At 39.4% G+C, this 21,399-nt stretch overlaps 2 protein-coding genes and 1 non-coding gene across 4 annotated transcripts; all 3 read left to right on the top strand.

The window, feature by feature from the left end:
- The first annotated feature begins 7,078 nt into the window (after window positions 1–7,078).
- On the top strand, window positions 7,079–13,415 carry LOC117472189 (cytotoxic and regulatory T-cell molecule). The gene is made up of 12 exons (XM_034117354.1): window positions 7,079–7,150; window positions 8,277–8,417; window positions 8,537–8,689; window positions 8,855–8,980; window positions 9,960–10,115; window positions 10,586–10,765; window positions 11,508–11,561; window positions 11,683–11,910; window positions 12,082–12,150; window positions 12,318–12,458; window positions 12,576–12,662; window positions 12,998–13,415. Exons 1-12 carry the CDS (start codon window positions 7,105–7,107, stop codon window positions 13,171–13,173), a joined length of 1,557 nt encoding a protein of 518 aa, XP_033973245.1. The 5' UTR covers window positions 7,079–7,104; the 3' UTR covers window positions 13,174–13,415.
- Window positions 13,416–15,061: 1,646 nt separating this feature from the next.
- Window positions 15,062–19,535, top strand: hspa8 (heat shock protein 8). Of its 2 annotated transcripts, none has more exons than XM_034117251.1 (9): window positions 15,062–15,214; window positions 16,192–16,401; window positions 16,825–17,030; window positions 17,106–17,258; window positions 17,374–17,929; window positions 18,084–18,286; window positions 18,479–18,677; window positions 18,767–18,999; window positions 19,080–19,535. In XM_034117251.1, the coding sequence occupies exons 2-9, from the start codon at window positions 16,197–16,199 to the stop codon at window positions 19,278–19,280; spliced, it is 1,956 nt and encodes a 651-aa protein (XP_033973142.1). In that variant the 5' UTR covers window positions 15,062–15,214; window positions 16,192–16,196; the 3' UTR covers window positions 19,281–19,535. The 2 variants fall into 2 exon arrangements, with proteins under 2 accessions (XP_033973142.1, XP_033973141.1); XM_034117250.1 differs by having other exon boundaries at window positions 17,106–17,267.
- LOC117472205 lies at window positions 18,321–18,413 on the top strand. Its single transcript, XR_004554888.1, has one exon. It is a non-coding gene; the product is annotated as a small nucleolar RNA SNORD14 (small nucleolar RNA).
- Window positions 19,536–21,399: the final 1,864 nt, after the last annotated feature.

Here is a 21,399-nt window from a genome sequence, read left to right as displayed (position 1 = left end):
GAATGTTTTCATGTGGAACCGGAAGTACGTCACTTCACTTTGTCTTCTTCGTCTCTTTTACGTTCCAGACAATGCATGGCTCAGCGTAACAGACTGAACAGCGACCCCAGGTGTGTCTACATTGGAATTACATCTTCATTACTGAAGGAAAAATACTTTACCTAGTGTTTGTTAACTGGGTTTTTAATGCAGTTGGCTTTTCTTAATGGTTACAATATTGCTATGAGTTATATCTGAAGCAAATTATGTTTCTGAAGATGTGTAGTCAATTCCACCCTTCAATGTAGCATAAATGTGAACTCTCATTACAGGAACAATACCGGAAACAGATGTAGGAAAGATCCTCAGCTCGCTGATTGGATGTTTTAGCCGCAATGCACGTTTGGATATGGTGTTTATGCGATGTGAAATCCGAAAACATTTAAAAATAAAATAATACTTTATTCCGAGTGTTCTTGCTTTTCTTTTTGGAAGTCATCACATAGCGGCATTGTAATACACGGTTCGGCTGCATTACATATTGCACATCTGCCGTAGTTCTTTATTTATAGAGCCCTGATGAGAAGACTTCTGGACAAACAGGAAGAAGTGCCGCTGAAACTGAATATGTGACGTGGATCATAAATATATCAACAATTAAACAACATCTTACATTTATTTTCACAAAATACGTCTCCTTGCAGTATCAATAGTAATTCGGCTGACTTTTATATTTGATCCAATTGGTAGATAGGTTATATTTACACCATAACGGTGCACAGCTGATTGAAAAGGACTTGTCGTTTTTAAAGATATTACTGATTTCCTTTGAATATAAGAACGTAAATACTGAGTTGAGAGAATAGTCAGGGGATTTGGGTGATGGTAGACACATCTATGGAATCACAATTTCAATAGCTTACCATTAAATGACGGATATACCTTTCTGTCTGTGATGTTTTACAAATCAGATATTAATGTGTAGAAGTAAAACATGAGAAATAGTATAGCAATATCCTGTAAAATTATGTAAAAACATGAATAAAACTACACATCTTCAGATGTTATACATACATAAGTGTCCTACACTAATAATACAAAGTTATTATTAGTATGCTGTGTGTACCTTGTGTGCACCGCCTAGTGGTTAAAGCACGTTATTGAATTATTTTTGTTGAATAATGTTATTTTTGTTGAATAATGTTATTTGATGAAAAAAATATTAAGAGTACATACTTTCATAGGGTGAAAGTAGAAGGTCAATGATAGAAATATAGAATATAAAAAATCAAGAAGATACTGTAAGTGATCTCTACAATAAAACAGTTTAGTGCCGGATGTACAAAGATATTAATATGAGGATGTGCAAAACAGACTAACTAATTAACCTTTATTAACACATTAAAGAATACTTTAGGTTAAGGTCTTCTTTCAAATAAGAAAAAAGCTTTGGGAGTATTTACAGATAAATATTAAGCCTGACAAAGTACTTCACGTCTAATATATTGCTTTCCTGCAATGTTAACTATGTTGAAGCACTTATTTTAACTGATATTATACACATTAATTATACTCTTATGTATGTAGATAGTATAAGAAATGTGCAGAATTTGACAGTTTAATGGTGGAAGTATACACACATATTGATAGATGTCTTGTAATGCACTGTTGAGGAACCTGTGACCCAAGTTTTTCATTCATTGCATAACTACACCGGAGTTGTGTATATGATATGTCAATAAACCTTAGAAAATCATGAAATCTTGAAAGGGATGTGCAAAATAGCCATTATATACAGTCTTTAATTAACTATTAGTAGAGAATAACGAGTAATGAATATGCTTTATAGGGATCTGCAGATAAATGTTTAGTCTTCTCAAGCACCAACTACCAAATATCTCGCCTGATTGTTGGCACTTGACAATCACCTTCACTGAATTTTACTCAGGTGTAACTAAAGTCTGATTTAAGGGTTGTTTATATTTCACATCATTAATCAGAATCTGCAAAGTAACTAAAATAAATGTAGTGGAGTAAAAATACCAGGTTAACCTTAAAGAAAGCCCTCAGGATTATAAAAGACCCCCATCACTCCAGCCACAAACTGTTCTGTCTGCTGCCGTCTGGCAGGCGGTACCGCAGCATCCGGACTAAAACCACCAGACTCACGGTACGTCCACACAGCAGCGTTAAAAAAATCTTGGAGGTGGGCGTATCTGAAGCTTGGGGATTTTTTGCGAGCAAGGCACCAACAACCAATCACCCAGGGTGCAAAACGCATCAATGACCCTCTACCCGGTAGAGGGTCGCTGGGTTCACAGGTGTTGTTTTGCAAAACAACACCTGTGAACTCAATTTGTGTTCTTTGACATTGAAAATGATATTGCATTGTGTTTGTTACTTTCGTTGCAGTTGTATGTCTTAAGTGTAATTTGGCATGCTTTTATTTTGAAGGCGAGTTCACGCTGTTGACAGTAAGTTGTTGTTGCTATGGAAACAAGAAAAGTTTCACAGCGGGCGGAACTTGTCATAAAGTCCGCGATAATAAAACCCACCCATTTAGAGGGAAGATATGATTGGTCAATTGTACTGTCATTTGACATTACTCTCTCGTTCAGTTACTATAGCGGGCCCTCTGTGAATCGCAGAGAGGGCCAGACGAGCTTCTTTCGTAACCCTTCACATTCAACAGAGACTGAACAGGCAGATTCGAAGGATTTATTTCTTTGGAAATGTTATTTTAAATACAATTAAATCAAGTTTTTTTTTCTGTAAAACTAATGAAAAATATAACAAAAATAATATTTAAAAAATATATATTTAAAAAAGAATATATTTTTTTTAAATGTTTTTAAATATTATTTTTTAGAATATCTTAGGCCCTCCCAGAGGGCCTAGAGGGCCCTGACGGCTCGCCACTGGTCTCTCCCAGCATACACGCGGTTTGATTGGCTAGCGCTTGAACTGTCAGATTTGCATACACAGGATTTGATTGGCTGACTCTTCCACCTCAGCTTCAAAAGTTGAACATTGCTCAACTTTGAATCCTGAAAATCCTGAAAATCTCCGCTCTGCTTCCCACAATGCAGTTCGGCGAAAAGTGAGGCAAAGTGACGTCACCAATATATCATATTCCAATCACTTGTATATAGACTCTTATTGCACTATTTCACTTTTTACTATTTTACTATTTTTCTTTTTGTATTTACTTGCACTATTTTTCTGTGTATCTGTTTTATGGTGTTGCACTGTTGGAGGAGCCTGTGACCTAAGGGGGGGGGGGTATGACACGTTCGATTCCTGTTTTGAATAGTGTGCCATCGATGGGTTTCATTCCATTTCAAACTGCTGTTTGACGCTCGGTGTAAACTTCGCGCACTGCACAGAGCTTGAAGATAGAGATGGGCGAGTCCTGATTCATCCGGATCATTAACCCGGATCCTAGAAATGAGCTGGTCGTGACGAGTCTCCCCTCTCCATTAACCCGAGTCCTTGAGTCCCACACTTGGTGTGACGTACAAATTAAAACTATAAATTGCGTCACTCGCTACTCTCTTTATAACATGTAAAATCACATTACAACGTACCCCAGTCCATCTGCCTACCCTTTAGCAAGTATACAGGATAGCTGCCTGCCAGAAGTTATCGTTTGGCTCAGGGGAGGGGACGCGGATCAGTGAAACTTCCTGCAGACTCGTGGGGACTCAGAGGAGCCGACGGCTCCTAACCGTAATAGCATAGCAGATCCAGAGATCCATACTCGTCATGTGCACGAGCATAGCCCCTCCTCCAGCACCCGGCTCCCGCGCTATCAACAGCAGACTCGCAGATTCGCAAATCCTGACTCGCTGTGCAACACACAGCAGAGCAGACTCGTGCGGACTCGGAGCCGTAACCATATAGCAGCAGATCCAGAGATCCAGCAGACTCGTCCTCATGTACGAGTCAACAGCAGACTCAGATTCGCAAATCCTGACTCACTGTTCTGCAACACACAGCAGAGCGGACTCGGAGCCGTATATAGCAGCAGATCCAGAGATCCAGCAGACTCGTCCTCATGCACGAGTCAACAGCAGACTCAGATTTGCCAAATCGCAAAATAACCCTTTTTTTTGTGATCAACATTTTTTATTAAAGCAAAATACACTGTGTAGCGGAGGTTAATATAACGTCAGTTTAATAGATAGATAGATAGATAGTACTTTATTGATCCCAAATTGGGAAATTGTTGTTGTTACAGCAGCATAAGGCATTTTACAATAAAACAAAACTACAAAATATACAAGAATAGAAAGAAAAATAAAATAAAATATAAAATATATATGTCGAAATAGAAAATATACATGCAGATATTACATATATACAAATATATATATATTCAAAATATATGGAATAATAATATGCTCGTGAAATGCAACAACTTTTCGGTTTCACCGATAGGATTTCTACGGTCTTGGTGATGCTGACTCATATGACTCAAATGACTCGTATGATCCGGATCTCTTCAATGACTGACTCAGAAGACCCTGAGTCCGTAAAAGGATCCGGATTTGCCATCTCTACTTGAAGACTAATCACAGGGTTTGTCAAGCAAAGCACATGGTGTAGTCCCAAACGATAGCTGAGGATTCTGGGTAGTGTAGTGTCTTCTGCCATCCTAAACTCCGAACAAATATTTGTTTCTCCGAATCGAAGGGGAAAAATACAAAAGTATTGAACACAATTTAAACCAATCAATGTTGTGTAATTAACAAGGATAATCTGGTGTTTTTGAGTTGATGAGTAGTGCAGATATCACTGTAAAATCAATCGACAGTAAAGAGAATACTTACTTCCGGGTGTAAAATCCTCCGTTATCCAATGGGAATGGACGCTCACATTGCCTTTGAGACGGTGTTGAAATTACACCCTCGCCTAGTGATTTTAATTTAACCATATATCGAGCCTGATCGTCGATTTCAAATGTGTGCTCTAAAATGATATTTATAAATGACTATTATCATTATTATAAGCAAGACAATAAATGGCAAAGATATGTAGAAAATAACCGTATTTGAGATACGTTCATAACAAACATAACGTGGGAGAAAATACATTTCTAGAAGATATGTAGAATATAAACGTATTTGAGATACGTTCATAACTAACGTAACGTGGGAGAAAATACGTTTCTTGCTAAACGTAATAGAGTGGCGAAGTCACGCCCATCTACTTCCGCCCCATGGGACCTTATTTCGGAAAAATAATGTATTGAAGTCAATGGAGAGAGAAAACGTATCTTTCGATCCCGTTTGAATTGTGCCATGAATTACACATATGATGTTTGTCAATCTTAAAAAATCATTTCCATGTCAAAAAAGTCACAGTTTGTCGTAAAACTGTTGAAATATAAGACTATGAAAAATACGCAACTGGAAAGACTACAAATCCCAGAGTCGCGTAAGTGATGTCACAATTGTTTTCCTCCACCCCATTCACACCAACGGTGTAAGAGATAGCTAAGATCAGCGCCATATAGATAGAATCTATCTATATGGCGCTGGCTAAGATAAGATAACTTTAACAAGATGCCTGTGTGCTTAGTACCAGGTTGTTCATACCAGCAATGGGTCTTGCTCGTTCTTTCGCTTCCCGTCTGATGAAAGGACCAGGAGTGTCTGGATCAAGCTAGCTAGTAGCTAGCACGTTAGTTAGCATTACAGCCTTGTCATTTGTATTAGCCTTAACATGAAGTAACATTAAGTAACCCAAAATGTTAAACAGTAAGAGTAGTAGTCATATTTCGTGAACCCTTTGAAGAGTACTGTCACACCGGTGTGATCATTCTCTAATACACAATGTAAGCCCGGGGGAGAAATGCTAACGCTAACGCTAGCGATCTTCTCTACTTCATGCTATCTGCACAAATGGTTGACATTAAACATTAAAACGACCAGGCAGTTCAGAGAGAATCAAAGGAAGGCAGGCAGGCAGCTTTGCATGACTTTCTTCAGGACGTGTTTCATTGTGGTGATAGTGAGGGTAGTCAATCGTTTTGTTGACAAGACAGTAGTGACGGCCATCTTGGTGACGTGTGTTGTTCTGTGAGACCAGAGATGTAGTTCATTGAGCGTTTCACACAAACAAATGTGTTACTTCACAGTTTTAGAACACATTTTATTTTTTTTTACTTGCAAAATTATCTTTTAAATTGACAAACATCATATGTGTAATTCGTGGCACAATTCAAACGGGATCGAAAGATAATCTTTCTCTCTCCATTGACTTCAATACATAATTTTTCCGAAATAAGGTCCCATGGAGGTCCACCGGAAGGGGAGGGACTTCGCCACTCTATAGAATGCAGTTTAGTTCTGTGGGAACGTAATTTTTAGGAGACAGGGTCGTTATGGCAGAAGCAAAAAAGCCCAAAATCTATAATTTTCACTCCGAGTGGGAGGATGATTATTTCTGCAAAACAAAAACACTATTTTTATATAATGGCAAAGAAAGGGTTCAGTGTCTTTTCTTTTTTTCCTGTGTCATATGTGGCAGCACTGTTCAATGTTTCTTGAAAACATTACTGTAGTATGTGACGTGTGAATAAACTCCAACTCTGTATCAACAACACTGTTGTGTAACTTCAGTTAAATACTTGTATGATTAGAAAGAGGTAAGATAAAGGATCTGCAGTATTTTATGGAGTATTAATCGTACAAAGGTCAGTTTTATACAAGTAGAAGTGTGTATTTACCTGGTAGTAGGCTGTCAGTAATGGCTACGCCTCTCTATTTGGACTGGTAGATCTCGGACTGGCAACTTTAAAAGTAGCTCTCGGTTCAAAAAAGGTTGGGCACCCCTGGTGTGGACGGAAGACTTTTTTGATATCGACTAAGGTTCGTTTTTGAAATATTTTTAATTAAATCAGTGAAAAAGATTGTTGGATAGGACAACTACAGCATTCAGTTTCAGAAACAGCTGATAATCCTGAACTATTGGCCTTGTACTTTTACTGTAGGTTTCACACAAGAATCCCTTAAACAGATGAAACCACGGCTGTGATGTCATAGAAGGTCCCTCGGTGGAGTATATAGATGAGAGGAGGGTGCAAACACAGCAGAGTCAGAGCCAGCGTCAGAGACAGAGATGGAAGTGAAGCTGCGGTTCAGCGTCTTCCTGTTACTTATACAGGGTGAGTCTTTTACTTTCAATACTAGCTAACTGGCATATGTTGTTGCTAAAAAATATATGATCCTGAATTGACCCTAACCCGAATAAACTGAATGTGACTATTAAAAAAACGGCAGATGACTGAAGTGATGACTTTGCTTATGACTTCATATGACAGAATCGCCTGTGCATCGCAATGTGTGGGGTAGGGTAAGGGAGAAATTACAAACTCTGATGTTTCAGACAACTAAGATGGATACACTTTCTATAATGCATTATAAACATAGTAATAACAGATTGAAATATATGTATAGCACTTTATTATAACTGTAGCACTCTGATTACTAATAACTCACACTTATTCTAATTATAGTTATGAAAAAGTACACATATTCATAATACTTTATAAAAATAATCCTAGCACATCGTATTATAAAGCGTTTATGCATGATTAAGAGGCCATGTGTCATAAAACTTAATGTAGTGTTCACTCACTAACACAGTGGTTGTTGCTGGGATTAAAGTGTATTATAATTCCCCATTACAGCGGTGATTATTATGCATTATAATGTGCTTTGAAGTTATGGTGGTCGTTGTTTGCTTCAGGAAAGGAACACATTCATTTTACCACGTTTAGCATTTGTTCAAATGTTAAGATGAAGAAATGTAATATCTACACAACCCACACTTGTGAAAAAGGTGTGCTCACTGGTGGTGTTGATGGTGTCAACATGCCCCCACAGATGTGTTTTCCAAACAGCTCGTCATCTTACCCCATAGGAAAGGAAAAGCCCCCAGAACCCCGTGATCAACCTACAGCCTTTCTCTTCCACCACCACTGCTTTCTCTTTTACCTTAAAAGAACTGACCACATGACTTCCTGTCACATCTGAAATACAGTAAACAGTGTGTGACACGGGGGCTGCGCAAACACACACAGACAGGATGAGATGAGTCAAACTGTGGGAAACAGTGTTTACACCTCGGACACGTCTGTGTGCGAGGGAGGGATCACACGTCGACTGCTCTTGACTTTAATTCCATTAGAAGTTGTAATTTTATGAAATGTTACACTTTTCAAACTGTATGGGGTAGAAATGACATTGTGCTCTCAGTGTGAAATTGTTGTCCTATTTATGTAATTGCAGTTTCACTTGCGGTGTGGCAGCATGTGACTGTTCAGGAAGGTGACACACTCAGTTTAAGCTGCCCAGTTACTGATACTCACAAGACCAAAGTGGAATGGAAGAACCCTGAAGGATATGTTATGTTCTTCAATAAAATACAAGGTAAAAATGACAAGGGTAAAAGCACCAACACAAGCTGTCAAATGTTTAGGCAAAAATTGCAAGAATCTCTGACTATTTAATTGGGCCTATTAAACATATTTTTCATCACTCGCTGCCAGCTTTAGGAGACAAACGCTACAGCATCAACAAACTGTCGGAGTCAGAATTCACCGTCAGTATTTCCGATGTTACCTTCAAAGATGGAGGCATCTACACATGCTCTCAGTATGGTGATCACACGACAGAGAAGAAAGTGGAGGTCACAGTGTTAGGTGAGAATATTGTTTCCATTGACTGCTCACAGACTGTTGGAGCCAGCAACAACATGAGGTTGACTGTGGTTTTTACCCTTCACCTCCCCAGGACCATTGCACTGATCGTTTGATGAACATTTTTGTAATAATGTAATAACATTTGCTGTTTTGATTCATTCGAAGGCCTTCCTACATGTATAGTGAAAAAGGAGTGGCGTGAAGGGAGGTTTTGTATAGAATGCACTGCTGAGGGGAACCACTCTCCTCCACAGATCTCCTGGGTATTGGATGGTGGACCGGAAATTCTTGGTAAGTTTGTTATAATTGAAGATGCAAAAAAATACTCTACATTGTTATGAAGAAGTTAACTCATGTGAGGAATAAAAGGTAACATTCATTTGGATCACCTGCCATCTGTAGCTGCATGTCTGTGGTTTTGTATCTTGCACACTGCTATTCTTAAACTCTCAGATTATCATGTACCAGTATGACCTTCTGATTAGGGGTTCACTGTGTCCAATAGTTCGGTTCCTAGTCAAATGCATCTATGTACACAAATAGCAGATATGCCTGGACTCTTGTACCAAGCCCTGTACCGGCCACTGCGATTGGCCTTGAGGTGTATTAAAATGAGATCATCCACCATGGACTGGGTTCATCTCGCTCACTAATCTCGACCCCTGGTGCTGGGTTAGTGGGTTGTCAGATTTTATTTAAAGTTGAAAGATGGCCCTAACCTTTGAAGAGTATTATTGTCTTTTCATGACAGAATAAAAAACTTGAAAAGTCGGTTACTCATCTTTTTTGGTTATTTTGAATGCCACAGATTGTAGTTTTAACTCTCTTTAGAATTTTAGGGGCTAATTTACAACAAGTGTTACAATAATAAACCAAATCTCATGACATGGACTTTTCTTAAACATTCAATATCCTTTTAATAGACAGAATGCTAAAAGTATTAATTTTTCAAGAGACTCAATCCTCACAATTGGAAGGTATTCAACTCAAAGGGGACTGGGTTGGTGTGTTGATTTCAGTAATTAAAAGATTGATGTGATTGGTTATGTCCTTTTGTATCTTTTTTGAAATGTCTGTACAGTTGTATTATGTTTACTGTTGCTTCCTTGCTAGTTTGTTTGCTGGCTCTTGGAATCCCCTGAAATACAAACGATTTCTTTACAAAAGATAATATTAATAAATGATGAGCTCTAAGCATATTTTGAGTACTACTGATTACAGCTGGTACCAGTTTAAAATGGATACTAATGACGTCTGTCCCATTCCACAGCTGTTACCCGAGTCCTGCATGAAGATAAAAAATATGTCTCAACGGATATGTTGTGTGTTCAGTCGGTGATGAACAGAGTAACTGTGAAATGCATTGTTCGCCATCCAGCTCTGCACTCAAAAACTCTAATGAAACGTGTCAAAATTGGAAGAAACTGTGAGTAGAATTACTTTTTATTTGAAATCTGTCTCCTCTCCCCAGATACAATGTGAGTGGCAATAAAGAATCCCCAGCAGAGAACATCGGTGAAAACAATGGCCCTAGCATTAACCAAAACGTGTTTACTTTAAATGAATACTGAGAAAAGCGTTGTATTAGAGGAACCGTACAACTTTAGCTACATCGTCAGAAAACAGGGAAAGCACAAAAGAGGGAATTTTTTCACAAGAGAGTCCATGACAAAGTCCACTTCACCAGAGTGTGAAACTTAACAGACCAAAATAAAGAAACAGTCCCTGTTTAATTTCCTCTTTTTATATGTTGCAAATAGTCTGGTTTCTTCTTTTCAATTGAACCAAAACAGAAGTGTGATTTGTAAGTTGTTTAAATGTCAGCAGGGATTTTTACTTTTCATGATGCAATGCCTTTTCTGCTTAATAATAACATAAAGCTCCTCTCTGTCACAGCAAGAAAGTCCCAGCACACAACCACGACCCGTTCTCCAACAGCCCGGCCCCCCGGCTCACCAGAGGCCCAGAGAACAACACGGCACATTACAACCAGAGATCTGAAAGGGCCTTCATCCAGTGAGCCACAGACGGTCACATCAGCACAGAACTCTTCATCCACACACTCACATCTCAGCGGTGAGTCAAACTGTTTTCATGTGTATATGTCATCTGATGTCAGATTGACGTTCACCGACAGAACATCAGATGACATATGCAGACACGACATGAGGGACACAAAGGAAACAATCCTAAAGAAACATCCTAACGCAACAACAGTTAGTTTATTTTTGTGTTTTAGAGTAGCAGAGAGACAGAGCATATACATCAGAGTCAAGTTGGGATTTTTGATGCCTAAAAGACTCAAAATTAAAAAACCTAACAATAGTGTCAACATGAACATTAAAATGTGCAGTATCTTAAAAACGAAAGTACAAATAATGATGTGGATAAAGGAACCTTAAATGGGTTTACCCTTTGCTTTATTAATTATTGCTCTGTACAAAACAAGTATAATAAGTTAAACAACTGTCAGCCCATGGGTATGTAAACTACATATATCTCAACTCCCTCGATTCATTTAGTTCAAAAGCACCACTGTAGGTGTGAAACCACGAGATGTGTTTCCTGTGACGGAGGGCTCAGAGCAGTGTGTGAAACTGGGGGCTGTTTGAACTTATGGAGGTGTTTTATTAATTCTGAAGATGGAACACTGAGGCCTCACCATTTTTCGATTTAGCGTTACACATAACATTTCAGTTTCCAGCTTCTTAAATAACATTTATTAATTAATCTGCTTGTTTTATGCATGACGAAAATGTATTTCCTTAAACAAATTAAGAAGATTGTAAATAAACCGTGATTTCTATTTTCTCATAAGATAACTCAACCAGGAGGAGGAATGACACCATCAGTAATGCAACAAGTGCTACAGGTATGATACGTATGATCTAGCATTTCTAGACAAATGGCAGTCTGATCCCACCTAGTGGTAATTCTGAATAACCACAATTGTTTAATAAGAATTAATAACATAAACCTCCTCTCTGTTACAGCAACAATGTCCCAGCACACAACCTCGACCCGTTCTCCAACAGCCTGGCCCCCAGGCTCAACAGAGGCCCAGAGAACACGGATTACAACCAGAGATCTGAAAGGGCCTTCATCAAAGGGCCCTGCAGAGTTAGGGCCCTCTACTCAGCTGTTTTCCTCCAGTGAGCCAGAGACGGTCACATCAGCACTGAACCTTGCTTCATCCAAACACTCAACTCTCAGCAATACCAGTGAGTCAAACTGTTTTTGTGTGTATATGATGTGATGTCACATTCAAGTGACAATACTCTGAACAACCATTATTGAGTTGTTCTATTTAGAAAACAGGGTTTATTCAGCATGCAGCACGCAGATCTAGACCTGTTATTAATTGTACCTCCATTCTTCATAATTCCTTAAAGGCTGGACATCTGTCTCTGAGACAACAGAGGAGATCACATCCTATAACCACACAGAGGGAAACAAAACAGGTGAATTCACACTTTTAACAGTGCAGTGTCTGCATGGCGGAGACTAAACTTCTGTTGCTTTGGTTTGAAAATTATAATGAGTCAACAGTCTTGCCTTACACATACAAAGGGGATAAAGCCTTTATGGCAATTGCTGGACTAACTACCAACCTTCTGTAAATTCCCAGATATCTTAAATGACCCGAGGATGCGGACTGGAGGAAGTTCACTACTGGTCTTCCTGGTTACTTGTCTGATCTTCGGTCTTCTCGTTGTAGTCATTTTTTTCGCCATTAAGCTCAGGAGAGCGCACATCACTTGGAAGAGAGGTAAGCAGACCTATTTTTGTTCTTCTACATATTGTCTTGTAGTTAAACCACAAAGCAGCAAGTACTTTAAATTAAAAAAAAAAAAAAAAAAACATATGATAGTTTTTATTGTTACAGAAAATGAGGACTCTGATCCATCAGAGGAGAGCAGTAAATCAAAATCAAGCCAGGAAGAGAGGAACTCTCAAGGACAAAGGCGGAGAGGTAAGCAAATGGTTCAGCAATTCTTTTAAAGACTCTTTTCAGAAGAAGTATGGACATTAACTGAAAAACATTTGTGCCTGCTTAGACTGTAATCTAACTGCAAACTTTTGAATTCCACATATTCCTAGGCCTTGTGAAGACAGATAATTTACAGAAATGTTGTGCAATGGGTTGAACTTTAATGTGATTATTAGATCCAGCTTTTAGCCATAGGGAATGAAAGGCTTGGTGGAGAGGAACAGGAAATAAAGTTGTGGCCATCACTGGTGACTCATCTTTCTTTCCAACAGGGCAGTATGAGTCACTGATTGTAAAATACTCTCTCTTTCAAACAGGGTTCTTCAACACAGCATTCACACAGTACGTCGTTGAGAAACCAACAGTGATAACCTCGGTGACAAACACTGCTGCGATGGCAGAAGCTGAGGGTGCATCTAAAGAGAAGAATTCTCAACATCCAACCCCGGGACAAACATCAACCAAGTGTGACATAAAGGAGACGGAGCTTTAACAATCTGTCAAATACAGCATTCATAACTTCAGCAATATCATGAGCAACATTATAATGCCCACATTTTTTGTTATTGCACTTGTAAAAAAGGATGTAGGACTATTTTTACACAGAAAATAATATGGTAACTTACTTTTAACTGAAGTATGCTACTGTACTTATTGTAAATATTCTATCAATGTTACATTAACATGTCACAATAAATTGTCATTTTTGCTATAATATAATAGCATGCTTTTGAACATGAATGAGTTCTGTGGAAAGTAGCTGGTGATGTTGCCTAATGTAACTTCTCATCTATATCCTGCTTGTTCCTCAAGGTATGGTTTCTGGTGAACAAAATGTGACTGTATCACCACTCAAAAAATGTATTTCTCTCCAATCTGAACACCTTTCATTAGTTGCTTTCCCCAAGCAGACATTTACCATTAGTGATGTGTCGGTCGCGAACGAGCCGGCTCAAAGAGCCGGCTCTTTTAAGTGAACGACGGGAGCCGGCTCGCGCCTGCGAACGAGACGTTTTTTTGTTTTTGTTATATTTTGTTAAGTAATACAAGACAGAATGATATGATGATCTCCGCGCTACAGCTGCTCCGTGCATGCATGCAGTGGCATGTAATATCCAAGGATTAGAGACTGTTGGATGCTGCTGTTTTGAGCATTGCAATACATTTATTTGTATTATGTTTTTTTATGATTAGAGACGGTTGGATGCTGTTGTACTGAGCATTGCAATATATTTATTTTCACTATGTTATTTATTTATGATTATCCTTGGGCTCAGCAAAGATTTGATGTCAGCTGTTGCTGTCTTTTTTTCTATAGTTAATACTGAAATAGAGCCCTGCTGTTTTGTCAGGGCCTTTTCTTTAAATATAATTTTAAAATGTCGATACAGTAGCCCCTTTTTTTAAATGTCTATGCTTAACTTTTTATAGGTGTTGCTATCTGCTTTGTGTAGCGTGGTTCTACAAGCAAGTCTGTGCATTCATTGGGTGGTATCGTATCAGAGAGATACAAGGGTCTGTAAATGCAATGAAAACAATTGGCCACAACAAATAATTGATATTAAACATGTAATTTTTACTTTTGAATACTTCAGTACAAAGGATGTATTGAATAATTTAAGTGATATGTGTACACATATAAATCATTAGTCAAAACAGGGCTACATTTGATTGAATTATAAAAGGTATAATATGTGGTAAACTGAAGAGCCGTTTGGGAGCCGAAAGAGCTGGCTCTTCTTGGTGAGCCGAGCCAAATGATCCGGCTCACCAAGAAGAGCCGGAATTCCCATCACTATTTACCATTAAACCTTTAGTTAGTTATATTTAAGAAAACGTCCAATTTCCCATATCAAAGCTGTGAATGAACAAACATGTTCGGCAAATGGCGGCTTTCAGATCAGATGGCCTCATTCAGTTGGAGTTACTTTTAATGTTTGTGTTATTATAAAAATTAAGTTCATTATTGACGACAGTTTGTTTTAGTGAGGTTTGACTTAGCAGTGTATATACTAGGCACTGAGGTACATCTGGTTCGTTGTGGTGGATGCGGGTGAAGGGCCTATTGTCTACTCTACGCCTACGGCCTATCTCATAATTAAATCGCCGCTGCTTGCCTCTACTTGCGTATTCCTCAATAACTCCTCACTAAAATAACACGGCTTCAATATCATTATACACATGAATACTTTGGAAATAAAATATATCTGAAAATGGTCGTTTGTTACCTAACTACATCTTGTATCACCACACAAAGCTACAGTATAGTCTTGGGCCATGCGGTCTTTCACAGCGATTATGAAATAAAACAGGAAGTCAGCTGGATCGTTATTAGCGTCACCAACGACTCTAAGCCTCATTGGTGGACCGTTGAGGAAAGACTCCAAGACTCGACATCTGATTGGCTGTTTTGCCGGATATATATACAGGCCGGACAGCAGTCATTCTTTCCTTTCCCCTCTCATACCGGCAAGTCACCCTCGCCGCTGTCCATTCCAACCCAACACACAATTCATCTACGGTTCAACAATTCGGTAAGTTACTCTGTGATTCGCAAACAACATGTTTATGTTTGAGTTATATTCAACGAAATTGTCCTGGGTTGCTTCAATTGAGTTAACTGACGATAGCGATAGCATTTTGCTAATGCTTACTCACCCTCGGCAATGTTAACGTTATGTAATGCCATACGACATGTAATGCGTTTGTTTGATTACTATTGCCAAGTATAACGAATTTGGACGTATACACATGTAGATAGGTACTTCTATGGGATGTAGAGGCTGAATTCACGGGCATTGGCATAGCTAACATTAGCTTCTTAGCCAAGCAGAAATGGTGGGGGCAGGGATTCTGAGACGTTCCAGAATGTTCTCGAACAAACTGTCAAGCTAGCGAACTTGATCGTACTTCCGGTGTTTTCCCCCTTCATAAATATCAAGTCCTTGTATCGCGATGCATCTTTTAATTGTTTGTAGGCAGTCTTTTAATCAGCCCACCCTTTTCTAAAAATGTTTTCGCCTTATAGGTTAATTTCGTTTTATTAGCTTGAATATTTAAAAGTTGCCCTTTCCATTTCCGGTCTCAACTCTGGCCTAACTGTTGTGCACTTGACGCATTGTCACATGGCTGGGACTAGCGAAATGCTCTCTGCAGCAATGATATGCTTGTAAATGAATGGCGAAACGTTAATGAATATTATATATAATTTTGTTCAAGATAATGCGGAAGGATATCATTGTCCATTGGTGACTAAAACATTTAATTCAGCCAACATTGAGTTTAACTAGTGTTCATTGTGAACACTAGTTAAACTCACACGTTTGTGTCTTTTTTAAAACTTCCCCATGGGACAATTTTTTTTATTAAGTTTGTCGCAGTGAAGTCATGACTGATTGCCTTTCTTTGCAAATGATCATTTAAGTTCTATCTGGTATTTGTGTCCCGTGTATTTGGTGGAAATTCTTCTCTTTAATCTAAGGTTAACCAATATTTTTCCTTTTGTCTTTAGGAAATATGTCTAAGGGACCAGCAGTTGGTATCGACCTTGGGACCACCTACTCCTGTGTTGGTGTGTTCCAGCATGGCAAAGTTGAAATCATTGCCAACGACCAGGGTAACAGGACCACACCCAGCTATGTGGCCTTCACAGATTCTGAGAGGCTGATTGGAGATGCAGCCAAGAATCAAGTGGCCATGAACCCCACCAACACAGTTTTTGGTAAAAAACAAATTTGTTTCGAATGGTGTGGTTGTCATGTTTTAAAATAAATAAATCCTCTTCATTGAATCGTCAGATTTTGCACACATATCCTACCCTGGTCATAAAATGACTTCTATGTTCCCTATATTGCCCCTATGCCCTGTAAGGTGTCCTTTGGTGTTTTGAAAGGCGCCCCCCAAATAAATGTATTATTGAAATGAAACGAGAATAACTAAAGACATAATATTTTGTATAGTCTTTTAAATAAAGCACTTCCTCACTGTGATGACGATTATTCCTGCCATTCGTAGTTTCCACCAGAGGTTGAAAGACCAAAGATGGCACAAACCTTCCTTGGATGTCTGAAATCTTAATGGAAGCTTGCATTAGAGACGATGTAATTTCTTTATTTTGTTAAACTAATGACAAGCTCTTTTGCAGATGCTAAACGACTGATCGGTCGCAGGTTTGACGATGCAGTTGTGCAGTCCGACATGAAGCACTGGCCCTTTAATGTCATCAATGACAACACTCGCCCCAAGCTTCAAGTTGAGTACAAAGGCGAGTCAAAGTCCTTCTACCCAGAGGAGGTCTCGTCTATGGTGCTTACTAAGATGAAGGAGATTGCTGAAGCCTACCTCGGAAAGGTATGTCATTTGTCATTGCTTAGGAAATTACCTGCAAGCTATGATGTACAATATGCTAACATTACTTTTGTTTAGACTGTCAACAATGCTGTGATCACAGTACCTGCCTACTTCAACGACTCCCAGCGCCAGGCCACTAAGGATGCAGGCACAATCTCCGGCCTTAACGTTCTGCGTATCATCAACGAACCAACTGCCGCTGCCATCGCCTATGGGTTGGACAAGAAGGTAAAAAACGTAACTATAACTATTTTGATTATCAGCGTTATACTTGAATGATGTCTAATGTGTACGAGTTAATTCAGGAAGCCTCTTACACTATAAATGTTAATACTAATTTCAGGTTGGGGCTGAAAGGAACGTCCTCATCTTTGATCTTGGTGGTGGCACCTTTGATGTATCCATCTTGACCATTGAGGATGGAATCTTTGAGGTCAAATCTACTGCTGGAGATACACATCTTGGTGGGGAAGATTTCGACAATCGCATGGTCAACCACTTCATTGCTGAGTTCAAGAGAAAGTACAAGAAAGACATCAGCGACAACAAAAGAGCTGTCCGCCGTCTGCGCACAGCTTGTGAGCGGGCAAAGCGCACCCTGTCTTCCAGCACCCAGGCCAGCATAGAAATCGACTCTCTGTACGAGGGAGTTGATTTCTACACCTCAATCACCAGGGCTCGTTTCGAGGAGCTGAATGCTGACCTCTTCCGTGGCACCTTGGACCCCGTGGAGAAGTCACTCCGTGATGCCAAGATGGACAAAGGGCAGATCCATGACATTGTGTTGGTTGGTGGCTCAACCCGTATCCCCAAGATTCAGAAGCTGCTCCAAGATTTCTTCAATGGAAAGGAGCTCAACAAGAGCATCAATCCAGATGAAGCTGTGGCTTACGGGGCTGGTAAGTGTCTTGAGCTAGACAGTGCCACACCATTTTATTCCCATCTAAGCTGCATTGTGAGAGCAGCACAACTGTAGCAGTTGGATGTCATGGGCATTAATGACATAAACAGGATTTTTCTAACAAATTGTCTCTTTTTGTTTCCTCCTTAAAGCTGTCCAGGCTGCCATCCTGTCTGGTGACAAGTCTGAGAATGTCCAGGACTTGTTGCTTCTTGACGTCACCCCTCTCTCCCTGGGTATTGAGACCGCTGGAGGTGTCATGACTGTCCTGATCAAAAGAAACACAACCATTCCAACCAAGCAGACTCAGACCTTCACAACCTACTCTGACAACCAGCCTGGTGTGCTCATCCAAGTAAGCGCAACACCAGTCATTCGCATACAACATTTCGCAGTGATGACGATTATTCCTGCCATTCGTAGTTTCCACCAGAGGTTGCAAGACCAAAGATGGCACAAACCTTCCTTGGATGTCTGAGCGAAATAAAGTTGACTAGAACTGAGTACTACTTAAAATCCTGTACTTAACCCTTCATGCTTCAAACAGGTTTATGAGGGTGAGCGTGCTATGACCAGGGACAACAACCTGCTGGGCAAGTTTGAGCTGACGGGCATCCCTCCTGCTCCCCGTGGTGTTCCCCAGATTGAGGTGACATTTGATATTGATGCCAATGGCATCATGAATGTTTCTGCGGTCGACAAGAGCACTGGCAAGGAGAACAAGATCACCATCACCAATGACAAGGGTGAGTTTCAGATTTTTATATTTTTACTCTTAACATTATCTCAAATGTTCCCCGTCAAACATTTTTGACAATTTGCAATTTACTCCCAGGGCGACTCAGCAAAGAGGACATTGAACGCATGGTCCAGGAAGCTGAGAAGTACAAGGCAGAGGATGACTCCCAGCGTGACAAGGTGTCTTCCAAGAATGGCCTTGAGTCATATGCTTTCAACATGAAGTCAACTGTGGAGGATGAAAAACTTGCTGGTAAGATCAGTGAGGACGACAAGCAGAAGATTCTGGACAAGTGCAATGAGGTCATCAGCTGGCTAGACAAGAACCAGGTACTTATTCTATCTTTTGTAGTCTTTTAGCCACAATATGAATTGGTATTAAAACACTAACATTTGTTTTTTTGTTGCAGACTGCCGAGAAGGAGGAGTATGAACATCAACAGAAGGAACTGGAGAAGGTGTGCAACCCCATCATCACCAAGCTGTACCAGAGTGCTGGTGGAATGCCCGGGGGAATGCCAGAGGGCATGCCTGGTGGTTTCCCTGGAGCTGGTGGTGCTGCACCTGGCAGCGGTGGGTCCTCCGGCCCCACCATTGAGGAGGTCGACTAAACACTCCTCGCTTCCGCTCCAACTTCTCTCCTGAGATGTTTTCTAAGAAAGTAACCCTCTTATAGCAAAAGTTACAACAAGCTAAAGAGTGCAATTGAACAAAAAACTGGGTTCAGGGATCACACTTATTGCATGGTTTGCGACACAACTGGGAACAACTTGTAGTTTGAACAAGCAGTCAGATCACATGTCTGGTAAAGTGTTTTGTATACAAGGATGTCACTGCCTTGATAATAAAAACAAATCTTAACCCTTTGCCTGATCTCTTCTTGGCTTTATGTTAACGTAGTTTAATTTAGCTAATGGTTGCACTATTATTGCGTAATGAAAAGTTTAACTTGACTTTTGTCTTCTCTACTTTTGCACTAAAGCAAAAGACAACAGTTTTATTTACAGCGATAGGGGAGTTAAGGGGGGGATAATTTTATATTTTGGTACCTTGGACTGAGATGTTTGTAAAGGGTAACTGAAGTCACACCAAAAGAGCAATGTCCACTTGGTTATAGTGCCATCTACTGGTTGATGCTGTCTTTTCCATCACAGCTGCATTTCAGGGACATGTATGTACAGTCCTAGTGATCAACGAAGCTTCAAATCATGGCCAGAAAGTGTAACACTGTTCAAGCTCTCCCACTGCATCACAGCCATCTTGTGTTTTCATGGAGCTGTGTCCGATGATGGCATTTAGCCAGTGTGAATGGACTAATTATAAATCACTGACATTTATTTTAATGGTGTTCAAGAATGTATGTTGCAGTAATGGTAGCTTTATACATGCCCTCACAAAGGAAGTCTGGTTCTGATAAAGGTTAAAACCTCGTATCTCTTGCTTGGCTGTAGAAAAGAAGCTGTATTGCTCATCTTTGTCTTGCCAAACAACTCATCTGAACATTATGAAGTGTGCGATGAATACAAAAACCCTGCCAGTATTCAAACACTTGATACAGTGCTGACGCAAGGTAAGTGACATTCAGGCACTTCAGGTACATGCACTCACTATTTTCCCTCACCAGTGTTTTTTTTATGCTATTGTCCACAGCTCTAAAGAATAACCTACACCGAGTTCTATATGAACACTAAGGGCACATTCTCATTACACAGGACCAAACAATACCTCATATTAATCAGCTGTGCCTATGAAAGTTCCATGAAGTTATAAATTGACCTAATAAATGAATAATATTTATCAGAATTAATTGTATTGTGGCAGATTAATTCTCCACAAGGATTAAAAATTAAAGGATACATCGATAACATTTTACAACTGTCAAGTGGTCCTGAACTTCTATTGGGTGGCTATTTCCTGGTTCAGATTTGTTGTTGGATTTGTAGTTCTAGGACTTTTAACATAACAAATCCTCCCGAATAATCCTGGGAGTTTTAGCCAGAGGGCAAATCCACGATGCTGCTGATCTGACAAATTGGTCAGACACAGTTGTCACACATTCATAAATGATCTTACTGCAAGTAGATACTGCAGTAGTTAAGTGTGATTGACTTTACATTATTTTAGTGAACACCCATCTCCAAAATATAAATTAAAATCCTTACTTTTAATATTCTCCTTCCTTACATACTGTTAAGTAGTTTGAAAGTGAATGTTAGAAGGTGTCAGGGTTAATCTTGGATGTGTCCCTCTAACTCCAGGATTATTGGGAGTGACCTGGGGGTAATTGTTTTTTATATAAGGTCCATAATAGTCAAACCAATGATCCATAACCAGAAAACAGAGGTTCTTGACTGTCTCTAGGTACTCAAATGAAAAAATCTGCAAAACGGTTATTTTTAGAATATCTCTCTTGCTGTTTGGAAGGAACTCCCCATACACCTATCAGATGAATACATTTGTTTTAATAACATTTTCACAGGTTTACAGAAATGTGCCCTTGTTAAATTCTGTGTCATTAAAATCTGACTGGTATATATATTATAGAACAGTTTTTACAATGATATTTGACAAATTATTTTGTACAGGTTACACTGAATCAGTCAAATGGTGAATACAAGTGGGAAAGAAGAGCGGTACCACAAAAGCTTCATTGCTGCAATGCATTTTCCAACATTAGTGACAGACTTAAAAAATCACTGTAAAACATCCCTCCATCTTGGTTCAACCAGC

Source organism: Trematomus bernacchii, unplaced genomic scaffold (genome assembly GCF_902827165.1).
Source record: "Trematomus bernacchii unplaced genomic scaffold, fTreBer1.1, whole genome shotgun sequence".
In the NCBI taxonomy this organism is placed as follows: domain Eukaryota; kingdom Metazoa; phylum Chordata; class Actinopteri; order Perciformes; family Nototheniidae; genus Trematomus; species Trematomus bernacchii.
The sequence above is the reverse complement of the archived record's forward strand: the minus strand, read 5'-3'. Positions and strand labels throughout refer to the sequence as shown.